This window comes from Acyrthosiphon pisum, chromosome X (genome assembly GCF_005508785.2).
Source record: "Acyrthosiphon pisum isolate AL4f chromosome X, pea_aphid_22Mar2018_4r6ur, whole genome shotgun sequence".
Taxonomy (NCBI): domain Eukaryota; kingdom Metazoa; phylum Arthropoda; class Insecta; order Hemiptera; family Aphididae; genus Acyrthosiphon; species Acyrthosiphon pisum.
The window spans coordinates 62,450,279-62,473,969 of NC_042493.1; the positions used below are offsets into that span (position 1 = coordinate 62,450,279).

General features: G+C 32.1%; 1 protein-coding gene across 1 annotated transcript in view; it reads right to left on the minus strand.

Moving 5' to 3' along the window:
• Positions 1-23,691, minus strand: part of LOC100165522 — a 65,174-nt gene that overhangs the window by 22,921 nt on the left and 18,562 nt on the right. The window contains exon 3 of the mRNA XM_001942497.5: positions 17,085-17,297. Coding sequence (XP_001942532.2) covers positions 17,085-17,297 — 213 coding nt within the window. The remainder of the gene's footprint in view (positions 1-17,084; positions 17,298-23,691) is intronic.

Below are 23,691 nucleotides of genomic sequence, written 5' to 3' on the forward strand. Positions count from 1 at the left end.
TAAATAATATTAATTGTCTAATCAGGTCCAGAACTTAAACTAGTTTAAGTAACTGAGTTTTTTTTTCAATTGGCTTAAAAATATTCCATCAAGTCCACATAAAAAGTTATTTTAAATTGTTTCATTGGTTTTATTGTTATGCATTACCTACTGTTCGTATACACTATACTGTATATTATAATGTTTTAATTAAAAATAATCTATTACAACAACTTCTGTTGTTTCGTAATAAATAATATTAAAGGTAGGCTCCACTAAATTAAAAAAATTGATTCACTTTATTTTATACGAAAAACGATTCTGAACGGAGACGTTGTGTCAGCCTAGCATACTTTTTTAAATAATCTAATTTAATAGTTTAAAAAAAAAATTTATAAAAATCGAAATTATCTTATGGCTATAAATAGTGTAACTTTCCAGTGAACTTTTTCTTTTTGATAGAGGTAGTAAAACTTGTTGAAAACCTACTATTAATTTATTATTATAAAGATAAAGATATACAAGTATAACCAGTAGGGAAAACTTCAATATGTTGTTTGTCTTAAGGGCCATTAACAATTTCAACTTCCTTTCAAAATCTTAAACTATATACGTCACTGATGACAATACGCGCGTATTATGCACATTATGCGTAGATTCAAAATGAAAAAATAGTTTCCATTTCATAGGTTATAACTTATAACTACCTAATCGCGTGTGGGAACGATATTCATTGCAGAAACAATAACGGAGACGACTTCTGATAGTGGATATTCGATGTTATGTAATTTGTAATGTTTATGTATACACATGCCGGATTATCGCCACATGCATTTAACATAATATAATAAACTATACATTATTATATAAATACTTATAAGCTAATCTAAAAACGAAATCTCTTCCAATCCTTTTGCGTCTCCATTATAGAAGGACGAGCTTTTGAATAAATCCTGTGACGCTTATGCAAATATATTTTTGACATTCAATGTACCTACTATCTATGAATAAATATATAACTAACACGAATATAATCTTATAATATGCACGTCAAAAACGTTGGTTTCATACAGAAATCATTTCGATGCATTCCCGGTTCTGAGACATTTAGTTTTAATACATACATAATATAAATTAATAATACAGTAAAACTTCCATATATACGAAGCCTCATATGAGCAACCAAAAGAATTCGTATCTTAGAGAATTTCGTTAAATAGAACTAGGAGATAGATATAGATCAAGGAAAATCTATGAGTCATACATAATATGATTATGTTAATCAAGTAACCATGACAACGACAACGTCTACTTTAGTTAGTTACTAAGACTTTGTTTATAAGTCTTACTTTTTAATTTGTATCTGTACCTATGTGAAGGCTAGATAAATATTTGGGGGCGCTTAGCCCTCATATAATCGAGCCTATGCACCTAAAATTTGAAATTTTCATTAACTTTATTTAATTGACAATAATAAATAATAAATGGAAATATTGCACAGAAAATCGTACGTAATCGTCTTGTTTTTGGGATCATTTTGACAATCCATTGTTTGATCCAAATCGTTCGGAATCGAGTTCCAAAAAGATATAGCGTACGGAATCGTGCTTTACCGAGTTAGAAAAATATTATATTTATGTTAAAAAAGATTTAAGTTTAATTTAATTAAATTTTTAACACATTAATCAAGGGCTTGCAAACGTTATATTTGACAAAAAAACGATCGAAAGTAGTAAACGTAATTATAACGGAAGGCGATAATCAAAAATTAAATTAAAAATTAAAAACAATTTAATTAATTAAACACCGCAAAACCAAACATAACGATTAACAAAATATGTTAGATATCGTTTAATACATAAGATAGGTAACGCAAACATAAACAATGTTATTATGTCTTTAATATAAAAGCTATAAGTATATTGTGATCCTGACTTTTTTAAAAATGTATATTAATGACTCTAATTAATAATGTTTTTGTTGTAAATTGTTTTAAATTATTTCCAACCATTATAATATATTGAAATAAAACCGTTTCCTGTTAATTAACGCCCGTCGATTTATCCAATCTTAGTCTCCATTAAACATTTTTAACACAGTAATTTTGATGGTTTTGACCAAATACGAAATACCAGTCAAAATTATATTCAATCACAATAACTATTTTATTTTTTTAACCAATAACAACCCTGTAATAAATGAAAATATATTATTTGTCAGTGTTCTCTGAAAAAAATTCTTAAATTTGCAATAAAAAAAATTAAGGGTCACTTATTTAGATGAAATATAGCCTTATATATAGATCCTTGGGACAGTGTATGTATAACTTTCTGATGGTAAATTTTTTTTTTTTAAATAAGTATTTGCAAAGATTCAACAGGCAAACATACAATATTGTTCTTCTTTATATTATTAATAAAGTATAGACAATATACGCATGCTGGCGAGACGTCTTCTTACAACAGACGTTCTGGTGAAAAAAGCATCTATATAGTTTTTTTCCCTTCGTGAGCTAACTATTTTTAAGATTTTGTCGCCCATGGGCGTGATACGTTTGCGAATATTTCGCAGATGATAACACGCTAAGAACCCCCCAAGTGTACAAATCGTTTATTGAGTCGTACTGGACGACTCGACGTGGGAGATACTCGATACTATTTCTCGAAGAAGAATTCAGTAAACGAACCCGAGTGTTTACCGCAGGTGTATTATATTATACACCCGCAGAGGCAGCGGCGGTACGGCGGTGGCGATGCTGCAGCATAATATTAATAATATAATCTAATACCAGGTACCTAATAGGTATATTATATTATTATATAATGCATATAGATACCGAATTTCCGATATATATAAGTAGATACCCACGGCTACAACGGTGGCGGCGCCTTGCAGTGCGTACGGATGAGTGAAAATCACGCGAAAAAAAATTTGAGCGGTGTTGGTTGGGGGGGGGGGGGAGGGTGCAATTTTCGACGTGGGAGCAGACGGCTTCGTGCGTATAATATTGAATAATATTATTGCGATATTATAATATATTATTATTAAAACTCGACGGCGCCGTAATAATAATATCGCATATACCTACGACGCGTTGGCCGTCCGCGCGTAATGTTCCGCCGGTCGGTGTTAGTCCCTTCAGGCGTCCAATTACGCGTATATACCTCCGTATAATGTTATATTGTGCTAAACAATAGTATGTACAATATATAATATGTATCTATATATTTTGTGCCCGAACCTCATCCCCGTCGTACCTTGCATAATGCGACGTTACGATACACTCCGCCAAGTCGATTATTCGCGTCGTTTATAATATTACCATTATCATTGTGATGCGATTTGCGGGGGTGCGCGGTCGTGCGTTATAGACTATATATACTGTATAGGTACCTATATAACATAGTATATTATATAGTAGCGGATACCTATAATACTGCTTCGCTGGCAATACGGGATGGCAAGCTTGTGGTCAGGGTTGGTGGAAATCCGAATGTAATATCTATTTTATAGTACTTATATATTATACTATATTACTAGTTAGAGCTGCAGCTCTAAGTAGGTACCAACGACAATATTAGAATTCTAAATAATATACTAAATATAATAATATTATATAGTATATACGATGAATCCCTCGTGGGTTCAACACGTCAAATACGTTTCAAAATGTATCTTTTTTAAATATAGTAGAACCTCGGTATCTTGAACTCTGGTAACTCAATATAGATTAATATATGGTTTTCGAAATAGTGTAGTGTCTTATACGTTTTAAAATATAATCTATCATAATATTATCAAATATTATTGTTATCTAAGTCTTGGGGGGGGGACACTTAGAGCAGAAAGTGACACTGCACAGAGCACGTCAGAGGTGCTCGTCCATCGACGTGTCGTGCAATACACCGGTCACATATTAGTGCTACAGGTATAAGTTGCGGTATAGTGCGGTTACAACGAAATATTATGCAGTCATGTGTGGTAGTTTTTAATATTTATGCGTAAGATCTTTTCCTCCTCACAAAAAATATGTCGGATGATTATTAATTTATCATTAAACACTCGTTATTTCAAAAAGTTTAAATGATTTGAAAAAAATTATATTAATATATTGGACAATATGGACATCTTAAATATTATAAATTATAATACCTCACGAGTTCGAATAAAATTAATTTCGCGTGTGTGCATGAAAATATATCATGATAATAAAAATAGGATTGATCTGCAGCGGTCGTTAGATTTATATTATTTCGTTCTACCTGCCAGCCACTCATTACCATAATAATATTAATAATTTAATAATACATAAACGCGAGATAATATAATCGTATATCGCGGTGTATAGGACGCTGATACGGCGCCCGTGGAATATGTAAACGCTGGCTCAACACAATATTATAATAATCGCATGTAAACTCGGGGCTAATGTATAAAAGAAGAGGAGGAGATGGAGGAGGGCTACGACGAGGTAGGATTGCGTACATATTGTTGCAGTGGTAAAAGGTAGTACCTATTTGCGTTTGTTTCCAACTAAAAAAGGACGCGCGGACAGAGTAATAATAATATGTTATTCGACGGACACTGGCCTTCGGGTCCCGGGGGCAGCCATGCAGGAAAGCATGCGAATGGTTCGGGAGGGTGGTGGTGGTGTAGGGTTGACCGCCGGCGTGCGTGCGTGTGATGGGTGTGGGTGGGTGCGTTGCGCGAAAGGGAGTCGCGGCGGCTATGTTACCTGGTTAAAGGCATATATAGTCATATGGGTGCGCGCGAGCGCTCTCGTTTGTGTGTATTTAATATTATAATATTTTAATAGTATAATAATAATATCGTTATTGTTGTTATTGCGCGGCCGCTCGGACGTATCCATGGCGACGAGTTTTGCTCGCGTTGTTGTGACCGGCGGCCGTATCGTAGTCGTCCGCAGTCGTCGACGTGGCCACCGTCCGCCGCTTTGCAGTTACGTGCCATAGTCGACTTTGGCCGTCGCCATCCGCTTGCCCGTCCGCTGCGCGTTCGGCCGCGTACGCCTACCCGCGGTGGCAGTAGCGTCGGGGCAGTGGCGCGCGCGCGCTCGTGTGTGCGTGTGCACAAGCGGGTACCCATACGCCATTACGCAATAATAATAATATTATAACGTGCGTCCCGACGCTTGTGCACGCACACACGCACAGTCACTCGCGCACATAACGACGCCGCGCTCGGTTGGCTTTGCAACAACAATGGCCCCAAACTCTCGTCGAATATATTATCATTATCATTATTATTATTACTATTATTTTAATGGATGCGATGTATTTTTATTCGCGTGCAAGCGGGTAGACCTTTGACGCCCCCGCCGAACGCGTCCGACGACAAGCGAGCACGAAACGCGCATTTATAATATTAAATAACATTTTATAGATTTACATATAGGTAATGCGTAACTGCGGTATACCTACCTATATACAGCAGATCAAATTATATATCGCCGGGGTTAGAGGTTAGAGACAAAAACCAAATTTTCCACATACTTTTTTGTGATACTATTATTACAGAATATATGACTTTCAGTGGATTTAACTGATTAAGTGATAATATGCTTACATAATGTTAACCCGTTATATTGATCGTTATATTAAGTCTGTCAGTCAAAATAATAATCAAAAACATATTCTGAAAAAACAAAAATATGAAATAAATTTGAATTGGAATTGTAGAATATAGGCATATAATGGTTAAAAATTAAAATATAACTTTACAAAACAGTAATATTTATTATTTATGGATTACAGTTTAACAACATATTATTTTTTTTTTTTTGTAGTTAAACACTTTATATGGTATATAATGTGTTAAATTTGGGCAGTTTTTATTTTCCAGTGTGGAACACTGGTACTTATAGTTATATGGTGTTTGAATATCCGCTGAATAAAATGATTTTAATAGACTTGAATAAGGGTTATTGAAAATATAAAATAATAATTTGGGGAGCGTTTAAGGAACTTGAGGCTTAGGCTGTATACTGAAGCACATAGGTAGGTACTATATATTTATTTTTTTGTGGTTTTGGACCAATTAGTGGAGGTTAGTTTATGTACTTCCGATGATTGATTACTGTTTTTAATGTTTCTATACCCATCAGTTTAGAAATAGATTCTTTTCTAGGTTCAAAAAAAATATTTTTATATTTTTATTATTTAACAAGCCTATTAATATCAAAATTATACAAAATGAAAAAACCAAAATATAATTTTCAATTCTATATATTATTATATATTAGTAATAATTTATATATTAGTATATATTAGGTAGTAATAACGTTAAATATATATATCCTATACAGGTTCATAACTATATAGACTATATCAACTATAGTAAAAACCCCAATAAATACAATTATTTTGATAAAATTTAAATTGGACTACTAGTAATAGGTATACATATACCTACTTAAAAAGATCTTTATCTTTTAGCATTTTCCGCCAGTAAATTATTAGGTTTAGGAGGTAATTTTAGAATTTTAAATTATTTTAAGCTTTACTGCCTCTCTCCTACTTACATTAATGTATAGGCACTGCAGACACCCCATACATATTAATAAATTGTCTGCTGCATTATTCCAAATTTTTGCTCCAACAACCTTAACTAGGTAAGGTTTTATAGTTTTCTAAGCTGCCACAATATAAATTCCACCATAACGGGAACTGAAAATTAAAGTTATATCTAGGTATACATTTATATTTTTACACCTATTTTAAGACATTTCAAAGAAAGTGTTATTATGCCAGAGAACTAATATACTTATTTCAAGTGGCCTATAGCAATAAATATTTTTATAAATTTTTATAAAAAAAATCACCTTCATGTGACCTTTTTTATAACTGTAATATTTATAGGTATCCGTTGACCAGTGGGGTTAACTATACTGCAGTGTAAATTAGACCTCATAATATACTTTCCGTGGCCTTTGTACGACCTGGGGGACCTACAACGACGCCCCTATTTCATAATGTATGATATATATTAAGTATCTAATGCATATTTTAACGTGGTATTTATGTCGGCATTATCCAGTCACTGCAGGGTTTTAACATATCCGTAAGCATGCGTAGATAAGGTTACTGATTTAATTTAGAATTTTTGAATTTCATACACATTATATACTTACATAACGTATTGGAAATAACCATAGGACTTCCGGATTAAACTCTATATTTGACTATAATATGTACCTAATGGATAATTGGTAGGTACCTAATTGTAACTAACAAAACAGCGTAGCTGCAGGTATCTATCTCTATACTAGCTTATACTTTACATATATATACAATTTTAGCAGCCCTACCCACCTACCCTACTATACTATATTAATATGATGAGTAAGTATATGATACGTATAATACAATCATGATGGCGATTGACCGTATATTGTAATTAATTAATTCGTAAAAACTCTCAAATATAGAACTCGTATTCCTATATATTTTTGTATCACATTATAATGACTAAACGGATTCATATGAAATAATATTAGCCGCGATTAATTGAACTACGTGTTTTCGCTCGTTATTGAGTTAAAACAGGTAAAGATGTATACCTATAGATACCTACCTATCTATATTCGGTTATTTTTGTCTCCGACATCCTTAGCAATACACATTATATACCTACACTCGGTAGTAGGTATATTCGCCAATTTCTCAAACGCGTTTATATATAATTTTAATATAAATATATGACGCATGCAGAGTTTAAGCGACATACGATATCACGTTCTATATAATATTATTATTATTATTATTATAATATCGTTACACGCCAAAGAGAATAAAATATATATTTCGTAAATAGTATACACCGTAGAAGGAAAATTTAAAAAAAATAGTATGCTGTGGCACACACGCATTATAATATATTATAATAATAATATGGCGGGTGCACAACACGCTACGCGCTGATGACGATGATGACGACGGTGGTGACGATGTTCGTTCGCTGGTGCAGTAATCGATTATTTTTTGGTTTTCGGAATGGTCGTCCGGACATTTAATATCTTGTCGACGATTATTTTGTTTGTGCGCGTGATTTCTCTGTTACCCATTCTGCGATTAATTAAAGACGACGCCTCGTGACAGCGGTCGGTGGTCCGCCTGGCCATCGCAGCCACCGACGTCCGGTTGTTTTCTTCCGGCGCAGCGTACGCGTTTTTGATCTGTTGTGCCCTCTGTTGCCGCCTGGGCGACGCCCAGCCGTCATCCAACAGTCCTTCCACCGGGTTTCCATTCTCAGCGGAGTGCAACCCCCGCAACCGAGCTAGCGCTTTTTTGCGACCAAGCGCTGGGTTTCTCTTTTTCCGGCCTTTGGCAGCTGTCGTAACCGCCGCAAACCGTTTGTTCGGTGACGGACGACTTCGTCTACCGGTGATGATCTCGTCAGTGCCCAGCAGCCAAGAACTCGTTAGCGAACAACCGTCGCAGTCTCTGTCACCGTCGGTGCAGAAACTTTGCCCCGAGTTCTTGGAGTCTTTGATCTGTTGTTCCCTCTGTGGCCGACTGGATGCCGCCGAGGCATTTGCGAAATATTTATCGGAATCGATGACAGGTGTCGGATGCGGTGGTAGTGGCAGGAACGACGACGACAGTCCTTCCGCCGGGTTTCTATTCTCAGCTGAGTGCAACCCCCGCAACCGAGCTAGCGCTTTTTTGCGACCAAGCGCCGGGTTTCTCTTTTTACGGCCTTTGACGGCTGTCTTAACCACCGCTACCCCTTTGTTCGGCGACGAACGGCTTTGTCTACCGGTGATGATCTCGTCAGTGCCCAGCAGCCAAGAACTCGTCAACGAACAACCGTCGCAGTCTCTGTCACCGTCGGTGCAGAAACTTTGCCCCGAGTTCTTGGCGTCGTACCGATCGAACCCCGAGTCGTTCTCGGCCGCCGGACGATCAGTCGACAGTGGCCGATCCTCGTCCCTGGACCGCTTAGACATTTTGTTTTCTATTTCCGCCTGTTCGTCGATTTTGACGCCATCGCCGTTGTCGATAAACCGCTGCGAGTTCAGTTGGGGCCTGAGTGATTCCCCGGCATATCGGTCTACTACTTTCGACGTCTCTACAGAAATCGGGTCGCCACCGCCGCCATACGTCAATGCTATGAAACTCATAGCTTTTTGCGAACCGCCGTCATTACAGGATTTCAGACTGTTGGATGATTCATTAACTTCCGATGACAAAGATTCGATTGCACCGCTTATCCGCTCTAATTTCATGATAAAACGAGAAAAACACACGCATAAACGAATAAACGACGAAACAAATATGAATGTTAAGGTTAGGTATATTAAAAAGCAATTATTCTAATTAATAAAAAATAAAAATGCAATATTTAAGTACTATAGGTCTTAGTCGAACGAAAAAGTCCACATATTCACCTATATTTTAGCATATAACTTCAGTTTACCTAACACACATATGATTATATTATGTGTGTTATTAGTCGCTATCAATTGTATTCATTTTTAATTTAGCCAACATGATATTATTTTTCAATTAAATAATTAACAGTACAAAATATAAAAATAATAAATACTATTAAGATTTCCACTAGGGGTATTACTGGTAGATTACGAATATTGACAAACCTATTATATTTTATAGGATGATGTTCATATTAATAATATACTTACTATACATATTTAATTAGTGCGATCTATAATACGTTAATACCAATTCCCTGTGGTTTCCAATCAAATCGTTCATCCTTATTATTTTGGCTGTCTTGCTGTACATGTGAACAGGTTTCACATGTTATGCGTTAGTCTTTTGTCTTGAGGAATAAAAAAAATCATAAATAATGAATTACACCGTCAACCGATATCGTATTACCGAAGAGCAATTTATTTTTTGTTATTCTTCGAACCGCTGCCCATTCAAGAAGTCAACATACACCTGGACCTGGAAGGGACGGTCCGATCGCCAGGCGTGTATATTATACGTGTACGCATAACGACATTACATTGTTTCGTAACACAGTTAAATATACTGCAGGAGTACTATTTAAATAATATGAGACTTAATAAGCGGCAGACAGTCAATATTCAATAGGTATGGTCATCTTAACAATAGGAGCATCTGGTTCTGGATATAATATATAATAACGGCTTCTATTTTTTTCTCATATTCATGTTTATATGTACATATGTGTGTATAATATAATGACCAAGTGTCTCATTAGAGGTTGACCATGATGTGACGTATATTTCCGGGGAAAAACAAACCTAGTTTGTTAGTCAAATCGTTGGACTGTATATATATGTACAAGTATGCGTCGTTTAATAAGAAAGCGTCAAAAATGATTTATATGAAGGGTGAAACAATTTATACGTCAAAATACGTGTTTTTATAAAAAAAAACATTTTTCAATTAATGCAAAATATTCAATTCATATATAAAATCGTTTTTTAGTTCTAAATGTCATAATATCATACATATTGCCATTTGTCAGTTATCATTACCAACAAGTATCAATATTGTATTTCTTATAACGTTTATTTCATTCAAAAATAACGAAATTAATTTGATAAATCTGCAAATTATTTCAAACGTATGTATTAGGATTTTAATAGTAAAAAAATATTTTAATTTATTCAGTTGGTAAGGTAAAATTGTTAAAATTATAAATGCTAAATGCAAAAACATACAGACTTTATAATACTGAGAAATAACGTGTTAAAATATAATAACGGATTGCTTTATTTATTAAATATATATATATATATATTTTAATTACCTACATTAGAGATAACTATAAACTTATTCATCTAGAATTTAAAAAAAAGATAAACAATATTGTACTTTAATAATTATTCGACTCAACAAATAAAATTAGTGTGGTATATTAGCGAAGAAAAGATGCTCCTCCTAATTTATATAGGTATAACATTTTAGAAACTTGAGCTTTAACCTGATCGTCAACTAATATTTACGTAGAAATACAATATAAGTATCATGTTGGTACGTTAAATAAAAGTGCGTGTCGTAGGCTTTGATTTTATTAAATTCAAAAAAGTCGGTATGTTTTCATAATGAAATCGAAAAGTTTTTATACATATACTAATTTGCATCAAATGTGCGTGAATGTTTTAGCTACCTACCTACTGTGAACATTTATAACTCATTTAGGTATATATTTTTTTATGATTATATTACAATATATTTTTGAATAAAGTCTATCATTATAAGTTTACTGTCTTACTCGTAAACATGTACAGATATTATTTTAATTTATAGCCAGAAGGTACGGTATTGAAAATATTCATCACAGCACAATACCATTAATTTAAAAATAACATTTTTATGTAAAATCAATCGACGATAAAAATAGCAAAATATCGAAATTTAAAGTTTGAAACAAAAAACGGAAAGTTATAAAAAAAAAAGAACAATGCAATGACAAATTGCAAGTAGTTCAAATGGATCAGATTTAATTATTATAAATGGGTTATGGTAAATCAAATTAATTGAAAAGCTTGTATAAGTACCAACAAATATAAAATATGTTTGATATATATGTATAAAGTATAAACTATAAAGAATAAAAATACTGTTTAAGGGAATCGATTTAACAATTTTGTTGAAAAAATACATTAATCGTTTGTGTATCATTACATTCATACCAGTTCATACTATATTAAAACAAACAACTTCATAGGTAACTTGTAGGTATGCGCATTCTTGTAGTATTACAGTCAATGTAACTAGGTACCTAGCTATATTGGCTATATTAATATCTTGCGTGAGATTGTCGGATAGATAGACAGTGAGAGAGAGAGAGAGAGAGAGAGAGTGAGTTTTCAGTTATATTAATTTTGTATCGTGGAAGATGTAGCCGATTTTTGTGTTTTGCTATGATTAATTAATTCATTTTTTATAACTATACATTATTTCCTATACGAATGCACAGTCATATCATTTTATAATGTATTCATATTTTTTATGGTGATGTAAAAATGTGATAATTTTATACAGATAATTTTACTTGAGGAAATATAAAAAACAAATAGGTATATAAGTAGATTAGATGAACAAAACAGTAATTAAACATGTTTAAAATTAAAAAAGATCTCTGATCAATAAAAATAATACATAATTATGTTGTATAGGCGGTATATTATATGTTAACTAGAAATAATCAAAATTATATTAACTAAGTGTTAATTCGTTATTCAAGCTGTAAGTATTATGATGTATAAGGTTAAAATGTTTCATAAATAGTAAATACACGTCCGGTAATAGAACGATAGGGGAAAATATATAAGGTTCTAAAAAAAAGCGAATACCGTTTTATTGTTGTCCGGTAGACAATAAAAAAATATTAAAAATTAAAAAACACCGTTTCGAAACAATTAGGCAACAATTAGTAATTATTTTAATTCCCCGTAATAACAACCGTCTTAAAATAATTCATGAACTCGACTTCTTATTCGTCAGGTCTAACAGAGTGATTATATTGTACGTAAATATATCCGTCGGTGTAGGTATGTGTTTTTTTCAGAGATCATATTTTTCTTTCATACACTGTTCCGGCTCGAAACGTTTAATACGAAAACTCAAACAGATGGGTATCATTGCATTCGAAGTGGACATTTACATAATAAAATATTTCTTCTTTGTTCAAAAAAAACGCACGGGTAGTTATAGAAGTACGCCCGGTATAAAAAAACTCAAAAAACAATGCGCGGTACATAAATACTATGCACGTATGGAGTTTAGGTACGCACAGCACTCGTTCATTAAATAATTCCAAATGCCGAAGAAAAAAAAGTAACGAAAAACGGTATAATAATGTATTATTATTTTTATTAGCTTATTCGCGATGGATATACCATGTACATAAGGTTTTTTTCCTCTTCCTCGCGTAGTATGGTGGTTCGGAGTTTAGAAAGGCAAAAAAAAAATCAACGGCTTCGTCCACCTGCACTTCCTGTACAAAATAATCTCTTCCGAATGACTTCTGGTATTGTTTTTTTCCCCCTTGTCGTGTTCGTGCCCGTTGCCAAATGCAGCCGGTCCCCGCCGAGTCAGGCGAAATCTAAAGACGCGTGTTAAACCGAATTCGTGTCGACGGCTAATTAACGCACACATACACACACACACACACACACACAAGATACGCCAACATAACATGAGTTACTATTATATTAAATATATACATGTATACATATTATTTGGCGACAATTTGGCTTTCGCACCTACACTCACATACATGGACACTCTGACAGCCGTAAGCCAACAGCCAACAGGTTCTTGGTTGATTATTATTATTAATTTTTCTTACCCTCGCAAATTACTATAATCATCTTCAACCACGACATCTTGTCCAACTTGTTTAACTATTTGTGTTTAGGTAAATGCGTGATTGCAAGTTATATAATTGACAAATGAAAAAAATATACAATATACATATATTATATTTATATACGATCTATATAATATACACCATATTATTACAATGTAAACGGGTGTATCCATTAATAATGAATAATACTGTAGGTACCTATAATATTATTATACTGTAAAATATTAAATGTTTTAGAGAAATATTAGAAACATTCCCTCGATAAAATGTATGCGAAATCGGCTATTATTAGTTATACTATGCAGCCGCATGTAGAACTTATATTGCCGTAGATAACTAACCACTTTTTATACATATAGAAATAATAACAAAAATATGTTAGATGTTCTCGAGTTAGTTCATAAAAAAAATAACTCTTAACTGGCGTCAGTAACTAATTAATGTTTTATATGAAATACCTTTTCAAATTGGTAAGTACAAAGTATTTATACATTTTATAAAATTATATTATAGCACGTTACATAATATTATATGTATCTAGTATACAATATATATTTTAAAAAGTTCGACTTAATGAAGTGGCATAACAAATCATGTTGTTATTGTATTTCACGAATTGTACAAATGTATATTTGTTATTCTACAAACTATAATGATTATAATATTAATATATAGAATTTATTATATTATTGTTATAAAATTAATTACAAAATATTTTAATATCAACGGATTGTCAACTTGTTGTTGCATCTGCTTTTAAAAATTAAAATAGTTAGCCGTGTACGTATGGTGTGCGCTTTCAAATACTCAGTGAATATAGGTAAATACGTTGTAATGTCGTATTTACTAATGTTTTTTTTTAACAAGCTTTTTATGACCCCTCATGGAAATGTACATTGTAGAGAATCACTATCATGTATATTTACTAATCGAACAAATCGTACCCATTCACGAATGATTGTCAAAGCCCACTGAAGACTTACAAAAATGTAAATGGGCATGATCGAGTGAAATGTACAAAATGAGACCGGTAGTTGTGGTCATGGGCTTAAAAAGTATTGATTATAATATTATACTATTACTTAGACCACTTTCTATTTTGTTTTTTTTTTCAAACAATTTAATTTTGGTTAACAAGCAGCAAGCCCGTGTTCCCTGAGGAGAAAATCGCAGCCGCGTGTACGGGTCAAACAGAAATAATTCGATTTCGTGAAATAATTAAATCTCATGTTAGACTTCTCACGTTCTGTTATTTGCTTCTTTTGTACCTGCAGAGGCTGTACCGTTCACGGACGTGTGCGCCCAACAGCGTAACAAAGTAGTCGACCGGCAATGAAGCATCCCAACGTAATACCTATATCGTGTTACAAATACTCGGCGAATAATAATTGAACCACTGTACGTATGCGAATATTAACATATTTTCAGTACGCCTATGCTGAATTCAATCACACACCGTAACTGGTCGCCTTGTATGCTATATAATATAAATATATATATATTTGTCAGAATATTAAGATAAATGGACATATTTTATATTGAATCGAAATATGAAATAAAACGGTGTTTCTCAAGTTTTTTTCACTATAAGAATTATTATGCTTCCAACGACTAATGGTCATGCAATAATTGTATTGTGCTGTATGGATTTCGGCTTCAACCATGTTGAATATGGCGTTTATAGGTACATTTTTGAGTATCTGGAGCTACATTTTATGCTATACGCACATTCCCCTTGCATAAATATTGTATAATATATAAATAACTATAATTTTTATTGAGATTTTATTTTATAATTTTTTGTGTTAGTTTATAAAAGAAACCATTAATACAGCTATATAATAGACACAGTGTTGTTTAAACGAATGTGATGGTCGTTCTAAAACATAATTTTGTTACATAATTTAATACTACGACCAACTACATCGTCATATATACGGTATACCAATATTAATTTGTATTTTTTAACAAAACTAGTTTAAAAAAACTAATGCTGTTTTTACTATCAAAATGATACGAGAGAAAGCGTTTTGAGAGACTATTTTTGAACATTCTGGTTCTCAATTTTCAATTATTTTTCATGAGAAGGTGTCATATTTAACTATATGAAGTATACATTTATAATATTTAAAAATAGTTAACATTTAATGACAGTATAAAGTGAATATTAAACTAATGATAAACATATTAAATAATTAAAACATTAAATAATTCTATATAGCTGGTTATGTTAGTTAGGCTAGTATCCAAAATTATTATTCTCCTAAAATAGTTGTAAAAGTATAACTTCATAGTTCATACAATTATAATGAATGGGTAATGTAATGTTACATCATTGTTATGCATATTAATAAAAATGTTTGATGCCTACTGCCTTTAAGTTTATTAAGTATAAGTATATATATATCACTTTTTAGTTTTTATATGAAAAAATTTCAAGAAAACATCAAGCTACCATCACACGTGCTTTTCATTTAACACAATGCAAATAATCTAGTATCATACTCGAATACTTCCATAAAATGAGTCTATAGACTCTGCAGGTTCGTATATAAAGTCGTGGCTCATAATATTATATAAAACCCGAACAGATGATTATTAATTTCTTCGATCGTACATATTTATTATATACCTATAGGTATTTTGTATTCATAGATTACGGTACGTGTATATTAATATATAATATATAATATTATGACTATATAAAGGCGTTTATGAGTTATGATGTGATGTACTACACACGAGCGGACAAGACATCATACACTGCAGCACACGTCATATTATAATAATAGCGAAATGCGCTCAAAACTTACCCACCGCGGCGCTAAATGTTCTTGCATTATTTTGTAATTTATAACACATCATCAAATAGTAATGTAAAAAGGAATAGTATGAAGAAAAATCAATCGCGAGTGTATTGTAAAAATAATGAAAGAAAAAAAACCGTCAAACACTATGTCATAATAAAATGCCTATTTCAAACGTCAAACGTTCTAATGGTGGCCTATTACGCGCGTTTATTATATTATTATTATTATTCTTAGTCGTGATAGTGATCACGGCAGCCATGGGGTATACCGTGAGTTGTGACATGCGCGCATATTCGAGGGGCGACAGTCGTCATGCGTTGGCACGGAGAAGGCGGGCAAGACGGACGTGCACTATTATACGACATCGAACATATTATTATTATTATAATAGGTACACGCCGTATTATAATATGCATTATCAAATGATATTACATAATATTATTAATAATTATCGTTTATCGCGGTATACGGACACTCGCAGGCGGAAAATAACTTTATCCGCCGGTTATTAACGTTATTTACCTACAGATATGGCAATATGGGAATTATCGTTATTTCCTATTGAATACCGTTAATAACCGTATGAAATGGGAAATGTTGATTATAAAAAAGATTTCCAACAAGCAATGATAAGGTGACCGCTGAAGGCAAAACTAATTGCGGTACTAACTACTAAAATAAAACTTTATCGGGCACCGATAAGGCATACGGCGTACCTACATATTATAATATGATAGAGGTTCAACATTGGTGGAGACTGGAGGTTACATTTGAAAATATTATACCTAACGAAAAATTATATAAATAATTGATTACACCTTAGTATAACTTAGCGAATAACGCTAATTTCTGTTTAACATCATTTACCGTAACGTATAAATTCACATAATATTTAAATCGACGCGTGTATCATAATATTATACGGTTTTTGCAAAGATGATGATATTTGATCGGTCTTACCTAGCAACTTGGTGACTGCTCCTTGTTGGTTGAATACGTGATGGGCGATTTCCGGATACCCGCGATATCTGTTGGATAGCTCGAGTAGTCGCGAGTGCTGCTGGTGCTGTTGGCTGGCCGCCATGGCGTACAGTTCGCGTAGCGTGGCCGGTGACGGAGACGGCGACGGCGACGTGGACGGTGGCGGTCTACCAGCGACTGCGGTCGTGATGGCTGTACAGGACAAAACAAATAAATATATTATTATTTATTACCTATACATTATTGTTGGTTAATAGATTATTGATAGTCCTATATTGTATTTATACAGCACATTATAATATACCAGGCGTTTATACATATATTTAACGTAAAACATTCGTTATTTCAAAAACTATTAACAAATTTCGGTATACCTAGGTATAAAAATTAAATTTCTGATAAGTTATAACTTTATAAGTATTTAAAGTTTTGATGAGTGGATTAATGCACACTAATAGTTTGTAGGTACCTTGTGGGGTTCCTCTATGCCACTCTATATTCAACTTATCTAAATTTGAAATATACTTACATCATAAACTATTCGTCATTAACAAAAGTAAAACAACTTAAACTTAAACGATAAAAAATGATAAAAATATTTTTTTTTTCAAAAATATTATTGTGCAGTAATTGCTTAAAGTTATGTAGAAAAGTATTTTTTAAACGCTATTATATTTTTTTAAATAATGAATTTTTTTTGATAAAATAATTATATGGTATACCTTTAGGTATAATATTACTTATAGGTACTAAATAATATATGTGTACTATACGATAGGGCACGTGACGCTAAAATAATTTAGACAATATGGACAAAAAAAGTAGGAAACGTTGGTCTGGACGGAAGTACCTACATAACCCTTATATTCGATCACACTCAATATATAATATTATGCTTATAGGCACGCACACAGAGAGAGGCCTTTATATTATGTAGGTGCAGTGTTTGCATACGGTTTTGATCGCGTGTATACGTAATTATAAATGACATTCGATATATTATGTACCTCCGTCGTCGGAGCGATGTGCTTCCCCGATTGGGTGGTATTGTATAATAATAATAAAATAATAATAATAATCTACAATGGCCTCTATAATATACATTATGTGTATAAAAAAATTTTTTTTTTTTAATCGGGAATCAACCGAACTTTTTTATTAGGTAGCGTTTACGATTTTTACCTTGAAGTATACAATTTCAAATATACATATTATGAAATATTTTTTTTGTCTTCAGTATAACATTTACAACTTTCTATATTATACATGGTTCACATTCAAATTTAAAAAAAATTCCATCGATTGTCATTTGTTTGGCTTATAATTTAGTAATTTTTGAAATATAGTTATAGTTTTAAATGCATTTACAGTCACTAGTCCGCTATACCTACTTATATATTATAATTTATAATATTATATAATATACAAGTATACCTACATCTATAAATACATACATAGTTACTGAATTTTATGTAGGTTTTCGTCTTGCTCCGTTCACCTGCTCAGTACAATCCTATACAGTATTATTATTGGTGACTTGAACTAAATAATGTTTCATTAAAAAAAGGCTTTATATACGCACAAAGCCACAGTAATACTATAATAATACATTTTAGGATGTTTTTCAAATTGTAAACGTTAAAAATGAGTTGTTCAAGATTTTTAAAATAAAAACTATAGATTTTAAAGTAATGTTCAAATGTATGATAATATAAGTGAATATAAGTGTATTTATTAATATCATCATAGTAAGTATATATTTAGTACAATCAAAAAATCGTATTTGTATTTAAAAAAATGTAAGTCATAGATTTATTTAGAAAAAATACATAGAATTGCAAAAAAAAATTATTATTAACACATGTTACTTATAGTCATCTGTTTATTTTATGCTATTTAGTAATTAATAACTGAAACAATTAAACAAATAGCATATGGCATCTCATAAAATAACAATAATATGATATTATTATCTATAGCTCTGGCTTATAACGTGAGAACACGATTCAGTCATTGTAGACTTGAAAAAATTAAGGTAACTATAAGACATTGGCTCAACAATAGGGTCTCATGCATGCGACCAGACTGATACTTTATAATATATTTACTTAGCATTATTATTACCAGATTAAATACAACTATACGAATATGAATAATTTGATTACAAACGTTATGCCAATTAATATTTATTCTATTCAACAAGAAAAAAACGTGCACGGCACAGCTTGTACCTACTTATAGTTATAATTTATAGGTATTCAATAATTTGACGTTTTACCGTCGTTATTAATTTATACGAGGCTGAATACATACATATATAAATATCCTTACTAGTATACTACACCCTCCATCTTATAATATTATTATATAGTGTTCCACATATTTTAATAAAATATATTTGGTATTATGATTATTGTTTTACCTATTTTTGGTTCCGAAATGAAATTTTTTTATGAAATTCCAAACCCCGTCGACGATTAAGTACACATAAAATATCACACGCGTTAAACCACTAAAATTACATTACATACATTATACAAATTGAAGCATACGTACTATACGTGTATAATAATTTAATTGTTTAATTTTTTCGGCACACGCGTCGATTTTTAATTAATGTACATTGTACATCATCTTTAAACTGTAGCCCTGTAGCTGGTATGTGATAGGTATACTCATATCAATAGATAACGGTAATTGCAAGACTGCACAATCAACCCTGCAGCAGCAGGAGCGAACGTCTCGTTCGGGATTTGAACGCGGACTACGAGACTGCTATATTACGCGACGGAGAAGAGTTGAGCGGCATATTATATTATTATAATGATTTATATTAAACGCGTATCTACAAGTATACAACAGCGGCAACACTATAAACCGCGTAACCGGTATAATGACGTATACCTACGATACATATACAAATCATTGCGCTGAGACGGTACCCGCTACCTGTACCTATTTACTCTCATGTGCGTGCGTGTGCGCGTGTGTCATTACGCGACTATATAATATAATATAATAATATAATTCGATATGTTTGAGCTGAACGAAAACTATTCGGCGGCGTATTACAATGTACAATATTATGTTATATTGTGCGACATTGTTGTCCGATATTTCATTGGTTATACGTATACTCTATACGCATACGTACCAACGAGACATAATATATATAATTTTATAAACATTATTATTGTAATACGACTCGTCGTGTTTTATATTCGCTACCTATTATCGTCGTCCATATATTTTTTTACGGTCAGTTTTTTTTTGACGTGAATGTCAAAAACTCATCGCGATTCTCACACGCACACGAAAATAAAATAAAAATAATACTACGATGCCGCGAACGGCGGCGATCGAATGTCATATTAATCGTAAATAGGTATAATATACAATAATAATATGTCCTATACACGCTTTTATCTACGATATTTTATTATATTATTGTGTTTATGAAGCCGAGAGCGGTGTTTTTTTTTCCCTATAGTCGGCGGTGACCAATTGACGCGAAGATTTATGTACGGTACGTCAAACGCGGATTCGCCCATTACACGAGGAAATGGCAACCTCACACACACACGTATTGCAACGATCGTCGTAACCGCCGCAATTATCGATTTTCCATATAAATTATATTCGAAACGGATGCGACGAGTGGTTTTTTTCTCGCTCCATAAGCAACCGTGCAAGTATTTCTCTGTTCTATTGAAAACGTCCGATGTCCTGGTGGACAGGTGTGGGTAGAAAATTGTAGGGGAAAAGACAACGTTCGCGCCATTCGATTTGGTATTTATCGTAATATGGCCCCCGTGGGCAACAAATGTGCGCGCCATAATAGACGTACCTACGTACCTACGTAAAAATATTTGTCCAATAGATTGTCTACGCGTGTGTGTGTGAGTGGACACAGTGTAATCGCTTTTCTCTCTCGCTCTCTCTCTCTCCCCCGGTCTCTTTATAAAGCGATATGATATATTATAATGAAGGGCAACACAATAGGATAAACACACGGATCCTCGAATTGTACAACGTCGTTATTATGCGCTTATTTGTGATATTTCACGATAATTTTCAGGCAAATTTCTCATCCAACCGACATGCGAATATAATATATTGTATGTATAATATGTATACCTATTACCTATAGACTTGTGATAATAATAATAAATAATATAATAAAATAACAAATGATCGCAAAAAACCGTAAAGGTGTTACACGCGTGTATCTACCTATAATAATAGAGAATTGCTCGACTATCTTATATGTATAATATATATACCTACCCATTATTATATATACTTATTTATATTATGTATATATAATATATATAATATACCGCAAACGCTAACAGTCGTCACCGATGTTTCCACAATAATAATAATAATATAATAATACACTTGATTAATAGTACCTAATAATAATAATACCAACGTGTCGGGGACACTGTTCTCTGAGATATATAATATAATATAATACGCATAATATATTATATTCACTATTATTGTCATTATTATTACTCTTGTTATTTTTGACGGCTTTAAAATTCGTTTGTAGACCACATTATGCTTCCTATATGGCCCACTTTTGACGAAATTGACAAAATGAAATTGGTATAAACGGATTCCGAAATTACGGTAATTTGCTTGTTTATGTTACAAAATAAAATGAAAACATTTTTACCAATTTATACCTGATTTAATAAATTATTGCTATTATACACCGTTGGAATGACCTCTATAGTATTTGATATACCTAGTCTAAAATAGTATTTGCAGAGACTAATCCAATCGACTGAAACGGTCGTGCAGTATACCTGACAGATAGCACCATCTATTAGAGGTATTTAACATAATATACGTAATATGTATTATGTATTTAAGACCTAATGAATTTTGCTTCGGCTTAATTGGTAAATTGCACTAACACCAACAATTATTTGTTCAATACCATTATATAATTTTTCTTATAGGTATCATTTATAAAGAAAACTAGACTATAAAATATCAATAATACGTGGCCAAAAACATTTTAGGAGGAGATTGTATAAATTTCAAATTTTAACAGAATTAAATAAAAAATTTTCTTAAATTCATTTTTATTATACTATTGTATCTTAAAACATAATCATGGAAGAAACTTATAATGTACCTACCACAATTATTAATAGAGATTATTGAAAGTCTATAACAATATCATATGTACTATTTTTTTGAAAAAGTTAGTTCAAACCTATCGTATGAATAGAAGAAAAATGAACTTCACCGTATATACATGGAATCGTTTTTTGTGTGATTAATTGATTAGTAAATTCATATTTTAACACATTTATTAAAATGTTATATGACGAGCTACATTTGAAACTTACTACCTATACAGGCTCATCAACTTCTCCGATTTTTTTAATTGTAATAATAAGTTGATTTGATTATAATAATAATAATAATAATAATAATAATAATAAAAAGCTGTTAAGTGGGTGTCTTCTGCTGTACAGTATAATACAATTATACTAATATAATATAGTATAATATGATTGTATACGAAATCTATTCTGAGCGGAGACGGTTTGTCAGCTTATGATATTTTATATAATGTTTATATTGTTATTATTAATATGGTAGCCGGTAAGTTGAATTAATATTATTTGCATATTATCATATTTAAATATTTGTATATAATAATATACTCGAGAAGTTTCATGTACCCAGGAATAATATTTTTAAATTACAACATAATATCTAAAATCATTTTTCTTTGTTATTTAATATTTAATTTCGTTCAAATTGAACTTAAACTGACTAAAGGATTTTGTCAAAATGTTAATTTCAGACGCTCGTAAAAATTATATTCCAAAGCATATTCCAAATTATATTTTTTGGGAGCAAATTTAAGTCGTTTTTCGAATTTCCCTAATATTAGGACTTAGGAGTCAGTTACATTATTACTGCAAGCAGTATTCAGGATATTATATTGGTACATTTTTCCTTGTAGTGAGTAGGTAATTACTGATTTGAAACGAAACTATTTATGCATTATAATCATTCGAAATATTTTACTCAAGTAATATTTTGCTCCGATATATGCATTTCTTTATATTTGATAGTTTAAAAAAAAATGTTTACTTCATAACGGGTTTGTCCCTTGAACCCTATACACCGGTTTTATTTATAATGGCTACGTTCAAACCATTTAACGAATCACTTGAAACAGTCGTTAAAGAAGTATAAAACGGAAACAATAAAAACCACGATAAATCAAACCCAGGAAACGGGTGTATAAATGTATCGTAGAATAAATGTCTGCTCGGGGCTGAACATCATCGCTCGGCGGGGTTTTCATCCGCACAAAATCCAAATAGGAAGTCGAAGATTTCACACGCAGCGGGAAGTTTTTGTCATGATAACCTGGGTAATAATCATATCGACGTACTTCACGCAACCTAGATAATAATGCGATGATGTTGTTTTGAATAATCGAGTTTTTTCAGGCATACATTACAGGTGTAACTGATATAGATAAACCCTTAATTGAAAAAAAAAATAGTATAATAATAGAGTCCAAGAGTAGGAGGAGTGATAGATA